This window comes from Schistocerca nitens, chromosome 7, assembly GCF_023898315.1.
Source record: "Schistocerca nitens isolate TAMUIC-IGC-003100 chromosome 7, iqSchNite1.1, whole genome shotgun sequence".
In the NCBI taxonomy this organism is placed as follows: Eukaryota; Metazoa; Arthropoda; class Insecta; order Orthoptera; family Acrididae; genus Schistocerca; species Schistocerca nitens.
The window spans coordinates 467,885,047-467,899,256 of NC_064620.1; the positions used below are offsets into that span (position 1 = coordinate 467,885,047).

Genomic DNA, 14,210 nt, shown 5'->3' on the forward strand with positions numbered 1-14,210 from the left:
ACATTCAAACTCGCTTAAATCTTGAGTAACGTGCCATTGTAGCAGCAGTAACCTATCTAAAAACTGTGTCAAACACTTGTTGTCTTGTATAGGCATTGCCGACCGCAGTGCTGTATTCAGCCTGTTTACGTAACTCTGTATTTGAATATGCATGCCTATACCAGTTTCTTTGGTGCTTCATTGTAGTTCAGGAGATCTGATGTCACAAGAAATGACGTGTGAAAAACTGTCACATCATGTATGATGTTTAAATTTATTACTTCTTTGCTGTCCCTGAATGTATATGCAATATTATACCATTGCACAACATATAGTTCAGGAGGTATGATGTTATAAACAGTGAGAGGCATGAAAAAATGTCGCATGGTGGCATTGCTACTTACCTCATTCACTAAATATTTTGAAGACAGTATCCACATATGCTGCTGAATGTCCCTACAAAATTACATGATTGTACGACACATAGTTCAGGAGATATGATGTCATAAACTTTAAGCACACGGCCAGACACTGCATAGTATGGGTGAGGATACACAACTGTAAATAAGTACCTGGATGATGCTGTTTTTCTCCACTAGTAATGTTATAAAAGAAGTGACTGAGATAAGATTAAATTGCTTTAGTGTTAACTGAAATCAGGAGTAACTGTTGTAGGGAGGTGGAACTTGGACACTAAGTGGAAACAAAGACAGATGTTTGATGTGTGTAAGGAGTTGTGACAGCTTTAACCACCTGACATCACTCCATTATGTGATTACACTTAGAATCAAATGCCTTAATTTTTACATTCTGAAGATATTTGGGATGCAGAATGAGTTTGCCCAAAAGAAACTTCTACAGTGCAATACCAAGTGGAAATAAGAATAATACACTTGTAGTAAACTTGATTTTCTGACTGATTTACTGAGTCTGTTAGAACATAACATACAGTTGATAATTTACTTGAGACACAGTTCACATGAGTGTTCCATTACAGATGTTCTTAAACTCATGTGCAGTACTTACTTTTGGTAGCTCTTGATTGTTTAGAAACGTCTTTGATATTTCTCACCTTTGTGATGAGAGGCAGAAGCTAATGTAAGCTGAAGAAACAAACAGTGTATCCCATGTGCCTACATGCTGGGAGTTCTGTATGCTCAGTATCTCATATGCCTAACACCTTCAAATATCAGCCAGCCTCAAAATCCCTGCATCAACTGAAATGTGTCACAGGTAAATAAATAATAACTGCAAACCTGCAAATAAGACTGTTTGATTCTTCATCATATTTTACTGGTGGCTGTACCATCCCCCCTATGATCTGGAAAAAGTTTTGCTGATGGTAAGTTGTCTTTTGTATGTTTACAAGAAGAGTGTTTCCACTGAACCATTCACTCAATGACGACATAAGCGTATAATTATCCTACAAATAACATAGCATTGTCTTCTCTTAGTGCAATTTACTTTAATTCTAGGTGTTATTTATCCCTTGTACCTGTAACTAGTTAATTTTACTACTCGCTGGGTCGAGGCTGTCCCCCTCCCCAATATCACGGCAGAAACTGTTGCTCGAGCTTTCATCGAGTCATGGGTATCGGGTTTCAGATGTCCAGCTATCACCACGACTGACCAGGGCAGACAATTTGAGTCTGCCCTGTTCAACGAGATTTGTAACATTTGCGGCATCCGGCGCATCCATACTACAGCATATCACCCGCAAAGTAACAGGCTAGTCGAGTGCTGGCACCGCACTTTCAAGGCAGCTCTTCGATGCCACGACTCTCTATGGACGGAGGCCCTTCCTCTTGTGCTACTCAGCATTCGTGCGATCTATAAGGAAGACCTCAAAGGCACAATAGCCGAGTTTTTATATGGCCAGAACATTGTTCTCCCTGGCGAACTTGTGAGCCCTTCCACGTCTCTCCCTCAGTCTGTCTTACCTTTCTTCGTGGACCACATCAGACGCCACTTCATCAACCTCCACGTCCCTCCGCCCACCAGCCATTCCCGCCCTAAGGTTCACGTCCCGAAATCTCTGAACAATTGTGAGTACGGCATGCTCCGAGATGACACTGACCGTGCTCCCCTCCAACCCCCATGTACCGGCCCATACCGAGTTCTCTGGCACTCAGCCAACACCTATGACATCCAGATAAAAGATTCAGCTGTTACAGTCTCTCTCAACAGACTTAAGCATGCTCATGTTGAGACCACTTCTCCACCCCTTCAGGTCACAACCACTCCACTCACTGTCGTGGCTCACGACGCTCTGACCACTCCCTCCATGTAGGACTTACTCATTTGGTCAAGTGACTTCCAGCTCCAATCGTCGAGCTCTTCTCCGACCTCGCTCCCCACGTCAAGCTTACCTACTATCACGCCCTCGCCACCGGGCCCTTCTCCGGTCCCTTCGACCTCTCCCCCATCGCCTGCCTCGTCCTGTCGAGGTTTCTCACGCGCCCCCATCTTGAACGTGCCTTCGCTCGAGGTGTTTGTGCCTGTTCCCCCGGACATAGTCCACAACATCTCTATAATACTACGGAGATGACACACTGTTCGTCGTGTGTTTCCCTTCACCCGGTGCTCATGACACAACCTCCGCCATTCCCTGCCACCTGGTGAAATGTGTTCCGGACATGCTTTGTGTGTAACCACACCCACCGGAGATGTCGTCATTGTTGCTCCGTTCCTATCAGCCTACCTGTCGCTGCACGCCCAGTATGACGCCTTGTGCACGCTTCAACGACTTCCAGGTTCAGTGGCCGGATCTTCCTTCATGACATCTACCCACACAGCTCCCCGACGACGCTGGCTGTCAAGCTGACTGTGGTCTGGCTCCCATGGACCACCCATGCCGACGCCATTGTCACCCCCCTCCCCCCGGCCTCTCAAGAGTACTCCGTACTGGGGGGGGGGGGGGGGGGGAGCTATGTGGTGCTGATGAAGTCGACACCAGTATCGATCTGAGTATCGTCTTTGAACTAAGCTAAACATTATCTTTGTGTAGTTCTCCCATCCAGTTCTTTGTAAGCCTTATTTGTGTAAAGAGGTGAATAAATGAAGTCCTGATTATAAGGTGTTGTTTGGTGTAACTGACCCAAGCATCCACCTCAAATCTAAAAGTTCAAAAGTTCCAAACCCTTGGAAACATATTGATGCCTAAATCAGGTAAAACATGTCATTGATAAATAAATAATAAGTACAACCCTGCAGCCAAGACCATTTGTTTCTTCATCTTACATCAATTTCTGCATTTCATGCTGACTAGCATCTACCACTAGTGCTAATGGTGCATTATGGACTGGATGAGAGAGGAGAACTTCTTTTTGTAAGATGGATCTTTCCTTTTTGAGGGTGTGTTGCACCTCTGGGAGCCATGGTAGGGGGCATAAGCCTGCGGTGTTGTTACCTGAAAATTCTGCTGTCAGCAGTGCCATATTTATTTATTATATATTTATTTATTTCTTGTTCTGGTGATCCATGTTAATGATTTCATATTACAGTTAACAGTAACTTGGGTCCTACTACAGAAAATCAATTTTGATATACAAATAAATGTTACAAAATAATAAGTGTTGCAGACAATAAATATTGAAAAATATATGTTTACAATAAAGAATAGTCAGGATTACGAATGTAGATTCAAATTTAACAATAAAATAAATGCTGAACATTGTAGTTCAGGGACTCTTCTATTGTATAAAATGATCCTTGTAATAGGAACTGCCTTAAAGTTTTTTCAAACAAGAGCTCATCTTCTACCAAACACTTAATTCTTGAAGGGAGGGCATTAAAAATCTTACAGCCAGTGAAATGGACTCCTTTCTGTACCATACTTAGATTTTCCTGTTCATAGTGGATATCATGTTTTCTTCTTGTCTCATAACTATGATACTCACTATTCAGTTTAAAAATGGATTTTTCTTTCCTTATGAAGCTCATCAAAGAGAAAATATATTGCACAGTGGATGTAAGGATTCCAAGTTTCTTAAAAAGATTCCTGCATGTTGCTCTAGGATGGACTCCACACATGATCTTAATGGCTCTTTTTTGTGCACACAGTACGTTTTTAGCCAGTGACTGATTACCCCAAAATATAATTCAATATGCCATAATGGCATGAAAACAACCATAATAGGCTGACTTCATGGTTTCCATACTTCTATAAGAAGAAACAATGCGTAATGTGTAAGTTGCTGAACTCAGTCTTTTGCATAAATCTATGATGTGGTTTGACCATTTCAGTTTGCTGTCAATGTGCAAGCCTAGGTATTTTGAGGTGTCCACCCTGGTTATCACCTGCTCACCTATTTTTACTACTATTTCCTCACCTTTGAATGTTGTGTGAAATTGAACGTAGTTTGTTTTAGTGTAATTTAAAGCAAGGCTATTAATGTTAAACCAGTTCACTGTTTCACTTAAAACCTTATTTGCTGTTTCCTCAAGTGTATCTACTGAGTTATCAATAAGTAGTGTAGTGTCATCAGTGAAAATGGTGAATCTACAATATTCCGTACAAAGAGGCAGATCATTTATGAAGATAATAAAAAGTAGGGGGCCCATAACTGAGCCTTGGGGCACTCCACATGTGATGGTCCCCCATCCTGAAGATAATGGGACTCCATTTTTACTATCCACTACAACTTTCTGTTTGCTGTTTGACAGGTAAAAGTTGAGCCATTTCCCTGATGAACCACTTATACCGAGATGTGCAGCTTTTTGTTAAAGAATCTGGTGACTGAGACAGTCAAACGCTTTTGTTAGGTCACAAAAAATCCCAACCACCTTTAGTTTTTTGTTGATAGATTCGAAGACTTTGCCAGCAATGCAAATATTGCAACTTCTGTTGACAAACCTTTCTGAAATCCATACTGACTTTTGCAGAGGATATTTTGATCCCTGAGATGCTTAACTATCCTGGCATGCATTAGTTTCTCTAAAACGTTTGAAAAACTTGTGAGTAGTGATATTAGCTGATAGTTAGCAGCATCTGTCTTATCTCCCTTCTTATACAGTGGTTTTACCAGTGCATACTTAAACCCGTCAGGAACTATTCCTTGCTTAAGTGATGCATCAAAAATGTGGCAAAGGACTTTACTTACATGGCTGCAGCAGTAGTTTAATAATTTGTTAGAAGTATTGTCAATCCTGGTAGAATTTTTACTTTTCAGAGATTTAATAACTATTTCAATTTCTTGAACAGTGACTGTTACTTGCTTAAGTGATGCATCAAAAATGTGGCAAAGGACTTTACTTACATGGCTGCAGCAGTAGTTTAATAATTTGTTAGAAGTATTGTCAATCCTGGTAGAATTTTTACTTTTCAGAGATTTAATAACTATTTCAATTTCTTGAACAGTGACTGTTGTACTGAGCTAGGTACTCTGGCTTTCAAAAGACTGATTGCTTTGTTCATGGAGGTTTCTGAACCTATGTTTTCTGTTACTGTTAAAAATGTTTGTTTAATGTGTCTGCAACTATTTTTGGATTGCTAACAAGATGACCCTCACTTTTTATTTGGATATTTTCACCACTAACTGCATTTTTCCTTGTTTCCTTCTTTACAAAATTCCAAATGGTTTTTACTTTATTGCTCAAGTAATCAATTTCTGTCTTCAAGCACATGTTCTTTGCTGCTTGTATGGTCTTATTCAGAACTTTATTGTAGAGTTTATAGCGCATATTCCTAATGGGATCATTTGATCTCTTGGCTGCGGCATATAGTTCTCTTCTTGTTTTTCAAGAAGTTTTGATGCCTTTAGTAATCTAAGGCTTGTTTCCACATTTTAACATGTTTTCTCTCACTGTTTTTTTTGGAAAGGTTTCTTCAAAAAGACTTGTAACTTCATTTATGAATATATTAAATTTTGTGTTAACATCAATTGCAGCATACACAGGAGACCAGTCCTCTAGCCTGTATCTCTGTTACTCGCAGCAGGTGTCGACAATAGAAGAAAAGAACAATTCCTAGGAATCTGGCTGCTGCTGAAAATCTGTTGGATGTAGGATGTTGTTAAGAACCTCTATCTTCTCTCTGAGTGGACAGATATGAGCCAAAGAACTCTTACGATTGAGGAAAGTGACTTGTTGTTGGTACAGAGCACATTTTCTTTCATTTACTGTCAAAGCGTACTTTCCTATCCTGCTGAACATTGCACTGGGGCATTTATCACGTAATTCTTCTGTCTGGGAAAATAACCAAAATACTGTATAGACAGATGAAACAGGATTCACTCCTCATAGCATTTCATCGACAAAACACTGCCATGACTTGCAAGCAATTTTTAGACCAAATGCCATGAACAGATACTTGAAAAGACCAAAATATGTTATTACTGTGTTCTTGGGGATGTCTCCTTCTGCCACAGAAATCTGATTGTAAGTCTTTATTCAATTAATCACTCTAAAAATTGTAGTTCTAGCTAATAAATTCATGAAATCTCATACATTAGGGACTGGTTGGCTTTCGTGGATGGCATGTGCATTCAAAGTGTGGTAATTTCTCCAGAGGCTCCAGGTGCCATCCTTCTCCTGCACCAGATGTAATAGTGATGCCCAGGGGCTGTTGAATCTGCTTATGATACACATTTGTAACATTTCCTCAAATTCTGCTTTTGGCACAGAAAATGGTCACGTGGCAAAATCCCTGGCTGTTGAGAGATTGGTTGGCCAGGTATTTCATAATATGGTGCACCGTGGCTGATAACTTCCTATCTGACCTCTGGTATAACAGAATTCTAAGGTGAGTTGATAGTATTTGTAGCAGTTTTGCCTATATTTCCTGTGGCTACGTCACTGCCCATCTTGATATGTGCCATGTGAAGATTAGTTCCAGTCCTGGGTGGTGAATGATAACTGCTTCCAATATTGGCTCAATAACTTTTGTTAGTGTGATCCTCCATTTTAACTTTCAGCTGAAACCCATGTCAACTGTTACTTCACATTCACCATATTTTGTAATGGGTGAGTTCCTAGCTGTACTAAAGTGGAGAGATGTACCCACTGGTGCAGTTTTATTCTGTCTGTTGGCAGTGTATTTACATGAGAACCTAAGTCAATAAGGCAGCAATGGTTTACTTGCCTGTCCATTAGTTACAGACTGTGTGATAATGTAAACATTGCTTGTGTGACTGTAGTTGATTTTTCGCTTTAAAATAGGCTATTTTGACTGCTGTGTCTTCATTAATTTTGGTTGCCATTGAATTGTTTTCAATGGTGCTTCCAGGGCTAATGATGACTCCTTAATTTATTATGATTTGATGCTTTTGTGGAACAGTGCAACCTGCAACATTTAATGCAGGCCCTGGAGGCCAATTGTGAATGCACATGATGTGCATCTTGTAGCCTGACCACTAATATGCCTGTGGTCCCAGCACAGTGGGTGATCCTTCTGTTTGCCATCCACTTAGTTCTGCCAGTGGAATGAGTGACTGTCTTCTCTATTTTTGGGGACTGATGACCTCAGAACTTAAGTCCCATAGTGCTCAGAACCATTTGAACCATTTTCTGTATTTTGCCTGATGCAGGTCTGCTTTTTTACTGTCAGTGGCAATAAGTGCTTCTGATGTGTGTCCATTTGAAACTGCAGACTGTCGAGCTGTTTGTTAATTTTTGTTTGCTGCTCATGTCATATAGCAGCTGTCTCATCAGAGCTGACATTGTTAGTTGCTTATTTCACCACTGAAGTTTTTGCCTGTTCCATCATAGAGTGAACTTTCTCTGCTTCTGTTAGAGAAGATTTAATATCACATTCCTCATATATCCTGATAGCTATTTTTATTTTTCTGATAATGGCAGCTGCTTTCATGCTGTATCATTGCGTCCATCATAGCTTCTTCCTACATGATTTTCCTTAGGTGGTGTTAGAATTCTGTTACTGATACATTCACACAGAAATAGTTGTTGCATGTATTGGTCCACTGACAAAGTGTCCTTATGGAGATACTGCTATTGCAAAAGTGGCTTCAATAAAGTGTCCAAAACCATTGTGACCGCTTTGGATCTGTGTTGGTATGTTTTACTCCTGGCTTGTGAACCCCTTCATTATCAGACTCATTTAATTTGGGTGCCCATCTTTTTAACCAACTTGAAGGGTCTTTTAGGTCTAATAACCCCTTCAAGGATGGATGATCTGTTACCATGTTAAATTTCAGCCCATACAAATAACAGTGAAAATAAGAAATTCCATGTATTACTGCCAACATCTTTTTTTCAGTTGTCGAGTAATTTCGTTCAACTTTGTTCAACTATATAGATACGTATGCCACAAGGTGTTCCTTTCCATTGTAATTCTGACTCAGAGTACAGCCTACCACACTGCTCAGGAAAGTATGAATTGCTTCTCGAAATCAGGGCGTACTAACACAGTATCAGACATTAGTGCTTTCTTCATTTTTTGAAAAGCTTCTTGAGTCTCTACTGTTCATTGGAATTTAATCCCTTCCGAAGTGTCTGAGTTAATGGTTGTGCAATTTCAGAAAATCCCTTTACAAATTTGTGATAATAGTTCATTGACCAAGAAATGATTAGAACTGTTTTGTTGTCTGTGGTGTTGCAAAATCATGCACAGCTGATGTGAGACGAGAATGAGTCCTTACTCCCCCGTGATAGTAATATGGCTGAGGTAATTAGCTTTTCTTTGAGCAAAATGAGACTTCTATATGCTAAGTGTAGGATGTGCTGTTCTCAGTCTGCTGAAACTCCATACAAGAACATAACATGCTTTTCTAAATTTCTTGTATAAAATATTATATTGTCAAGATACACCAAACATATCTTTTGTTTCAACCCATGAAGTACTCCATCTAACGGGCACTGGAACATAGTAGGAGCATTTTTTAATCCAAAAGGAATGCTGTTGTACTGTTAATGACCTGATTGTGCTGTGAATGCTTTCTTAGGCCTGTCTTCAGGACAACTTTCAGTTTGGTGATAACCACTTTTAAGCTAAGATCGACTGCCAAAAAAATTTACATAGTTCGAAGTTGTATAATTTTTCTCTGATGTTTGGTATTGAATACACATCTGTTATAGTGCATAGCCCAGTCACAGGTGACACCAGGCAGAGGTGGTGACAGAGTTATGCAGTGAAAAGAAACATTCAATACTGTAAGTCAGTCACAGATATGAGCACATGTTGCTACATTGGTAGCAGGCACCAAACACCAGGCACAAGTGACACATTCAGCAGAATATCCACTGAGAGAGAGAGTGAGACGAAGATAAATTTGTTAGTTCTTGTTACATGGAGCAACAAGTTATACCTCAAATGAAATAACACATATCAGAGACTTGACAATCAAGTTAATAGTGCTTTACAAATTGCTAAGCAAATACAGTGGAATCGGAACTGCAAACAGCTAGTGAAGAAGCAGGCTACATTCAGTCATAACGGACAAAGCTTCATGTCATTGCCTTCTGCCTGCATGTGTAAATACCACAGTTCTCCAGCTCTGAGTTCAGTTGGCCATTAGGATTGATGGTGTTCATACCACAGGACTTGATTCAGTGATTATTATGGTGTAGTGACATCCATTTATTAGATGTTCCAGCCAGCATTTCTTGTGAACACTCTTATTGCTGTTCCGCACTAACGTCGTCACTGCAGGTACTTTCGCATGCCATGGCCTACCCATCTGGCGGGACCAGGATCAGCCAACTACATGACTTCTGACAGCGTGACCCATCTTGATGGGTCACTGTGGGTCATCATCAACTTCTGGAATGGGATTAAATTTGCTCTAATGCAGTGTGGTGGCATAATCCCACGCTACAGCTTTGCCATCCTGATAGCAATCTGAAAGACTTACGTCTCTCTAGATGATAAAGGATAGTCACAATCATTAAGCAGTGTAGAGTTTGGTAGTAAAGAGTATGAAACTTTTTGGAGGTTTTGTTATCTGTTTTTGCTTGTAATAAATATATGGAAGGCTACCACATGTCTTCAAGGTGGGGCAGTGATTACATTATCTCCACAAGATGAAGTACCTGATTGGTCTTTTGTTCATGCTCCATGCAGCATTGTCCCAGTTTGGAGCAGTGCAGCAAGCCCAGAGTAACTGCCTCCAGTGAAAAATTCTGCACGATATTTGTGCAAAATAGTAGAGGAATAAGGATGTTGATCATTCATTCATGTAATGAGCTGTTAAACTGATATATACACTTTTATACAATGTTCCTAATGTTGAAAAGTTTTCTAATAGTTTTGATGACACGAGAAGTGGTGCGAAACTGGATTGCATTCACAATTTACACCTCACTCTCATCAGTTTGTGTTGTGACCAGGTGATCCTCTTCTCTGGGTATTCAGCTACTTCAATCTCCCAAAAGCTTCTTCTCTGAAGATTTTCGCTGGTTATAGGAATTAATTAGATTATTTCTCTATTATTGAAATAATTGGGTACTCATAGAATACTTTCAGTTCAATCATAATATATTTTCAACTTTCACAGAGAACAACTTCTGCAAGTCAACTTAGTCGTCAAACATTAGACTCTGTTAAACATATTTATAAAAACATTGGTCTAACAACCAAATGATTTATGGACATCACATACGTCTTGCCTTGTACAGGACTAAGACATGAAGTAAGATAAAAATCTATAATCAGTTTTTCATTTGCCTTTTTACAATAATCTCATTCACTAACACAGCAAAGAATAGCCTATAATTACTCCGTGTTCTTTCACACAGCGTCTGTGGTGCTAGAGGCAAACACTTGTCATCGGCAGTGGACCGCCACTCTTACAGTCTTCTCATAACAAACTTCCAACCGGCCCACAGAAACAGGAGGCACAGTAGATACGCTTCCACTCTCCCACTTATATTTAAAATATCGTGTGTTTGAGATGGTAGAAGGACGAGTGGTTCTAGAATTTATGCGGAAATTCTCAAAGCACTACAGTTTTGAGTAGAAAAAGTTGTTGTATTTATGGGACAATATATGAGGATAGTAACAGAGGGAACTCTTCATGTGAATTGATGAAAGTTCCATACATGTTGAAGCATTTCAATTCCAACATATTCAAGACAGCTACAGTGACAAAGTCTGATAGATCCGTTCTGTCACAATCATAATATAGGACATTTCAAGTGCAGAAATTCACAACCATAAGAAATCTACAAATTCTAATCTGATAATATCAGGGAACATTGCAGTAGCATAGTATATGAAAAAACTTGACACTATTCTGTTGGACATAGTTTGTCTTCACCTTACTGCAACGTGTGAAATGAATTACCCAGGAACATGGTGGGACCTGCAGTTTGATATGAACTCTAAATCCTGAGGCAGCTTGGGGTTTTTCACATTAACAAATCATTATCAGAAGTAGGATTAGTGGGTAGGTCGGGTATATGTAGTCACTGAAGTGACATCCAATTGCAAAACTTTCACTAGGCCACTGAGTCACATATTATTATTATTACATTGTTATAGTGGTGAAACAAGCAGTATGGTAATCATACAGAAAAAATTCTAGAACCAACTCCTCTCTGCCACACCAGAAACAGACATAAATATTTGCAAATATGAACATACATATTATGATGCAAACATCTACCCTGTGATAACTGTTTGGAACAAAAAGAGCTTACATAATTAAAAATAATAATTGCCACAGTTTCAGTAATTGAGCAATGTGCCGTTTATCTCACCCTGAATGCAGTTATACATTGTCTTTCTTGTCTACATTTTTTGTAATATTATTGTTACTTTACATTTAGTTTTGTAACTTACAAGATCCTTTACATAGCATTACTGATGTCAAAATGTCAAACAAATATGAAAAATAGATCTCACAGTCTGTAAAATAAGGAAAAGGTAATCACTCACCTCTATCAGATCGATGTGTGGATCACATTAAACATATCAGAGAATAGCATTGACACTACCTTTCCAGCACAACTGCTTGCACTGTCAGTTGGTTGTGTGTGTGAATGTGTGTACTATTGCTGGAAAAAGAGCTAGTGCTAGTACTCAAAAGTTAACGTGGATGCTGTTTTCTGTTATACAGTATGTTACGTACTCCAAGTATCGATCTGCTATAGGTGAGTAGCTGCCTTTCCCCTGTTTAACATATTGCTCCAGCCAGGATTTCCATTATTGTCAAACATTTCACAGTGTATATGATATGATGTACTGCTAGTCTTTTCCTATCATTAATTAGTATATTATGTAATTAGCAAGTCAGTAGTTCTTTATTTGTGGTAATTTTGTTTCTTTGATTATGAAGGCTTCAGAGCTATCTCTATTTCTTCTTTTTACTGTCATCTCAGTTTCTGTATGTACAGAAATTTCCCAGTACTTTTATTTGTTACAGTTTACAGTTAAGTAATTAAAAATTATTCATAAACAGTATTACACATGTTCTAATGCATACATTCTTTTAACAGATTCTACATATGACTCACAAAACAGTAAATCATCATCTGGTAATGGACAGAATGGGAGAAAGTCAAAGAACCACCAGAATACCACAAGGAAAACTGATGAGGCTCCTGACTGGTCAAAACTGCCATTTGTGACAAGATATCACCTTGGTCATTTTAGTAACAAATGTGATAAAGATTGCTCTGATTCACCTCCACTTAGCTTAGATGAAGATATTACCTCTGAAGAGGAAACAGGAAATTATAATCAAAAGAATGGGGGTGACAGAAATTACAGTTTTCAAAAAGTAATTTGTAAAACAGATGCAACCAAAGTGTCTCCAGATAATGGCAATGCTTCCCGATCTGAGCGCACAAAGTATGATCTTCGAAATGAACTTAAACTGAAAAGAAAGATGACTTCTTCACATGTAAAGAAGTCACATACAAGAAACTTATTTATCACAAAAAAATTGCACACAGATAGACGACTGAAACCTGTTGATCAAAAATATAATCTAAAAGCTGAGTATTGGTCTGTCATTAAGCAGAACATAGCTAATCAGAAATGTAAAACTGAAGATATATCAAATACTGAGCAGGTATCGCTGAAAAAGCAGGATGGAAATACTGTACGGATGCCTGCTGGAGGAACTCTCAAATTTTTGCAACCAGCTTATGTTGTTGGCACATCATCAGCTGTACAGAGTAATACTGGGGATAAATGTCAGGTAATTGTAAATATGGCACAGAACTTTCAAAGTCAGTTTTTGTCTCCTAGTTACAAACTAGCCATGCAGCCTGATATGCACTCATCACAGATAACTAATTTTCGGACATTACCAGTAACAGTAGCAAATGCAATCGAAAATACTCAGAAGAATGAGATCAGTAGAAATAAACAAAATTATGTTCATGGAAAGTCGTTGCAGACCAACTCCTACTATGTTTCTGCACCAAGTTTTGATCGATCAGTGACTCAGCAAACAAAATCCAATCCAGAACCAATGACAAAACGTATTCCTCTGCATGGATGCCCATACTGTGAGAAGAAATTTGACCGACCATGGGTTTTGAAAGGTCACCTGAGACTGCACACGGGGGAACGACCATTTCAATGCCCGATGTGTGCAAAGAGATTTGCTGATAGGTGGGTGTTACATTTTTCATTCATTACTTGTTCTATAAATTCCAGAAAGACAGGAAATATCCTGGGCTGTGGACCAAGTAAAAGTAATATTGTAGCTGAGAGCGTCACCTGCTAGACACTATCAAACAACAGAAAGTCCAGGTTGGATTATCAACAGTATTACCTAATGAAAAGGCTAGATTGGTACTCACCACAGAGATGACACATTGAGTTACAGACAGGTTTAACAAAAAGACCGCTACACATTTAGCTTTCAGCCAATGTCTTCTTCAGAGAAGGAAAGAAAACACACACGCATATGCTGGCACACCTCACACATACATGACGGCTCTCTCCTGCCACTGTGGCCATAATGCAATGTAATGTTGAGCAGAAGCAGCATTCTTGAGTGGGGCAAGGGAGGGGAAGGGATAGCAGGGTACAGGTGGGAGGAGAGGAGTCAGCACTGCCTGACGGATCGTGCAGGGACTAGATGGTGGGCAGACAAGGCTGCCTGGTGCGACATTGTGAGGCTGCTGGGGGTAGAGGAGGTGGGGGAGTAGAAAAGGAGAGCAGCAGAGATGAAAAAAAGACCAGTGGAGCAGGCAGAGAGCAGAGCACAATGAGGGTTGGGAATGTGAATTGGATGGAGGTGATAGGTCAGAAGGGGTAGAAACTGATGAGTGGAGATTGTGGAGGTTATCTTAGGTTGAGGTTACGGTGATTTTGTGAG

At 39.5% G+C, this 14,210-nt stretch overlaps 1 protein-coding gene across 1 annotated transcript; it reads left to right on the forward strand.

The window, feature by feature from the left end:
• Positions 1 to 6,902: 6,902 nt before the first annotated feature.
• On the forward strand, positions 6,903 to 13,613 carry LOC126195696 (uncharacterized). Its single transcript, XM_049934323.1, has 3 exons — positions 6,903 to 6,942; positions 12,373 to 13,498; positions 13,544 to 13,613. The coding sequence occupies exons 1-3, from the start codon at positions 6,903 to 6,905 to the stop codon at positions 13,611 to 13,613; spliced, it is 1,236 nt and encodes a 411-aa protein (XP_049790280.1).
• The last annotated feature ends 597 nt before the right edge of the window (positions 13,614 to 14,210 follow it).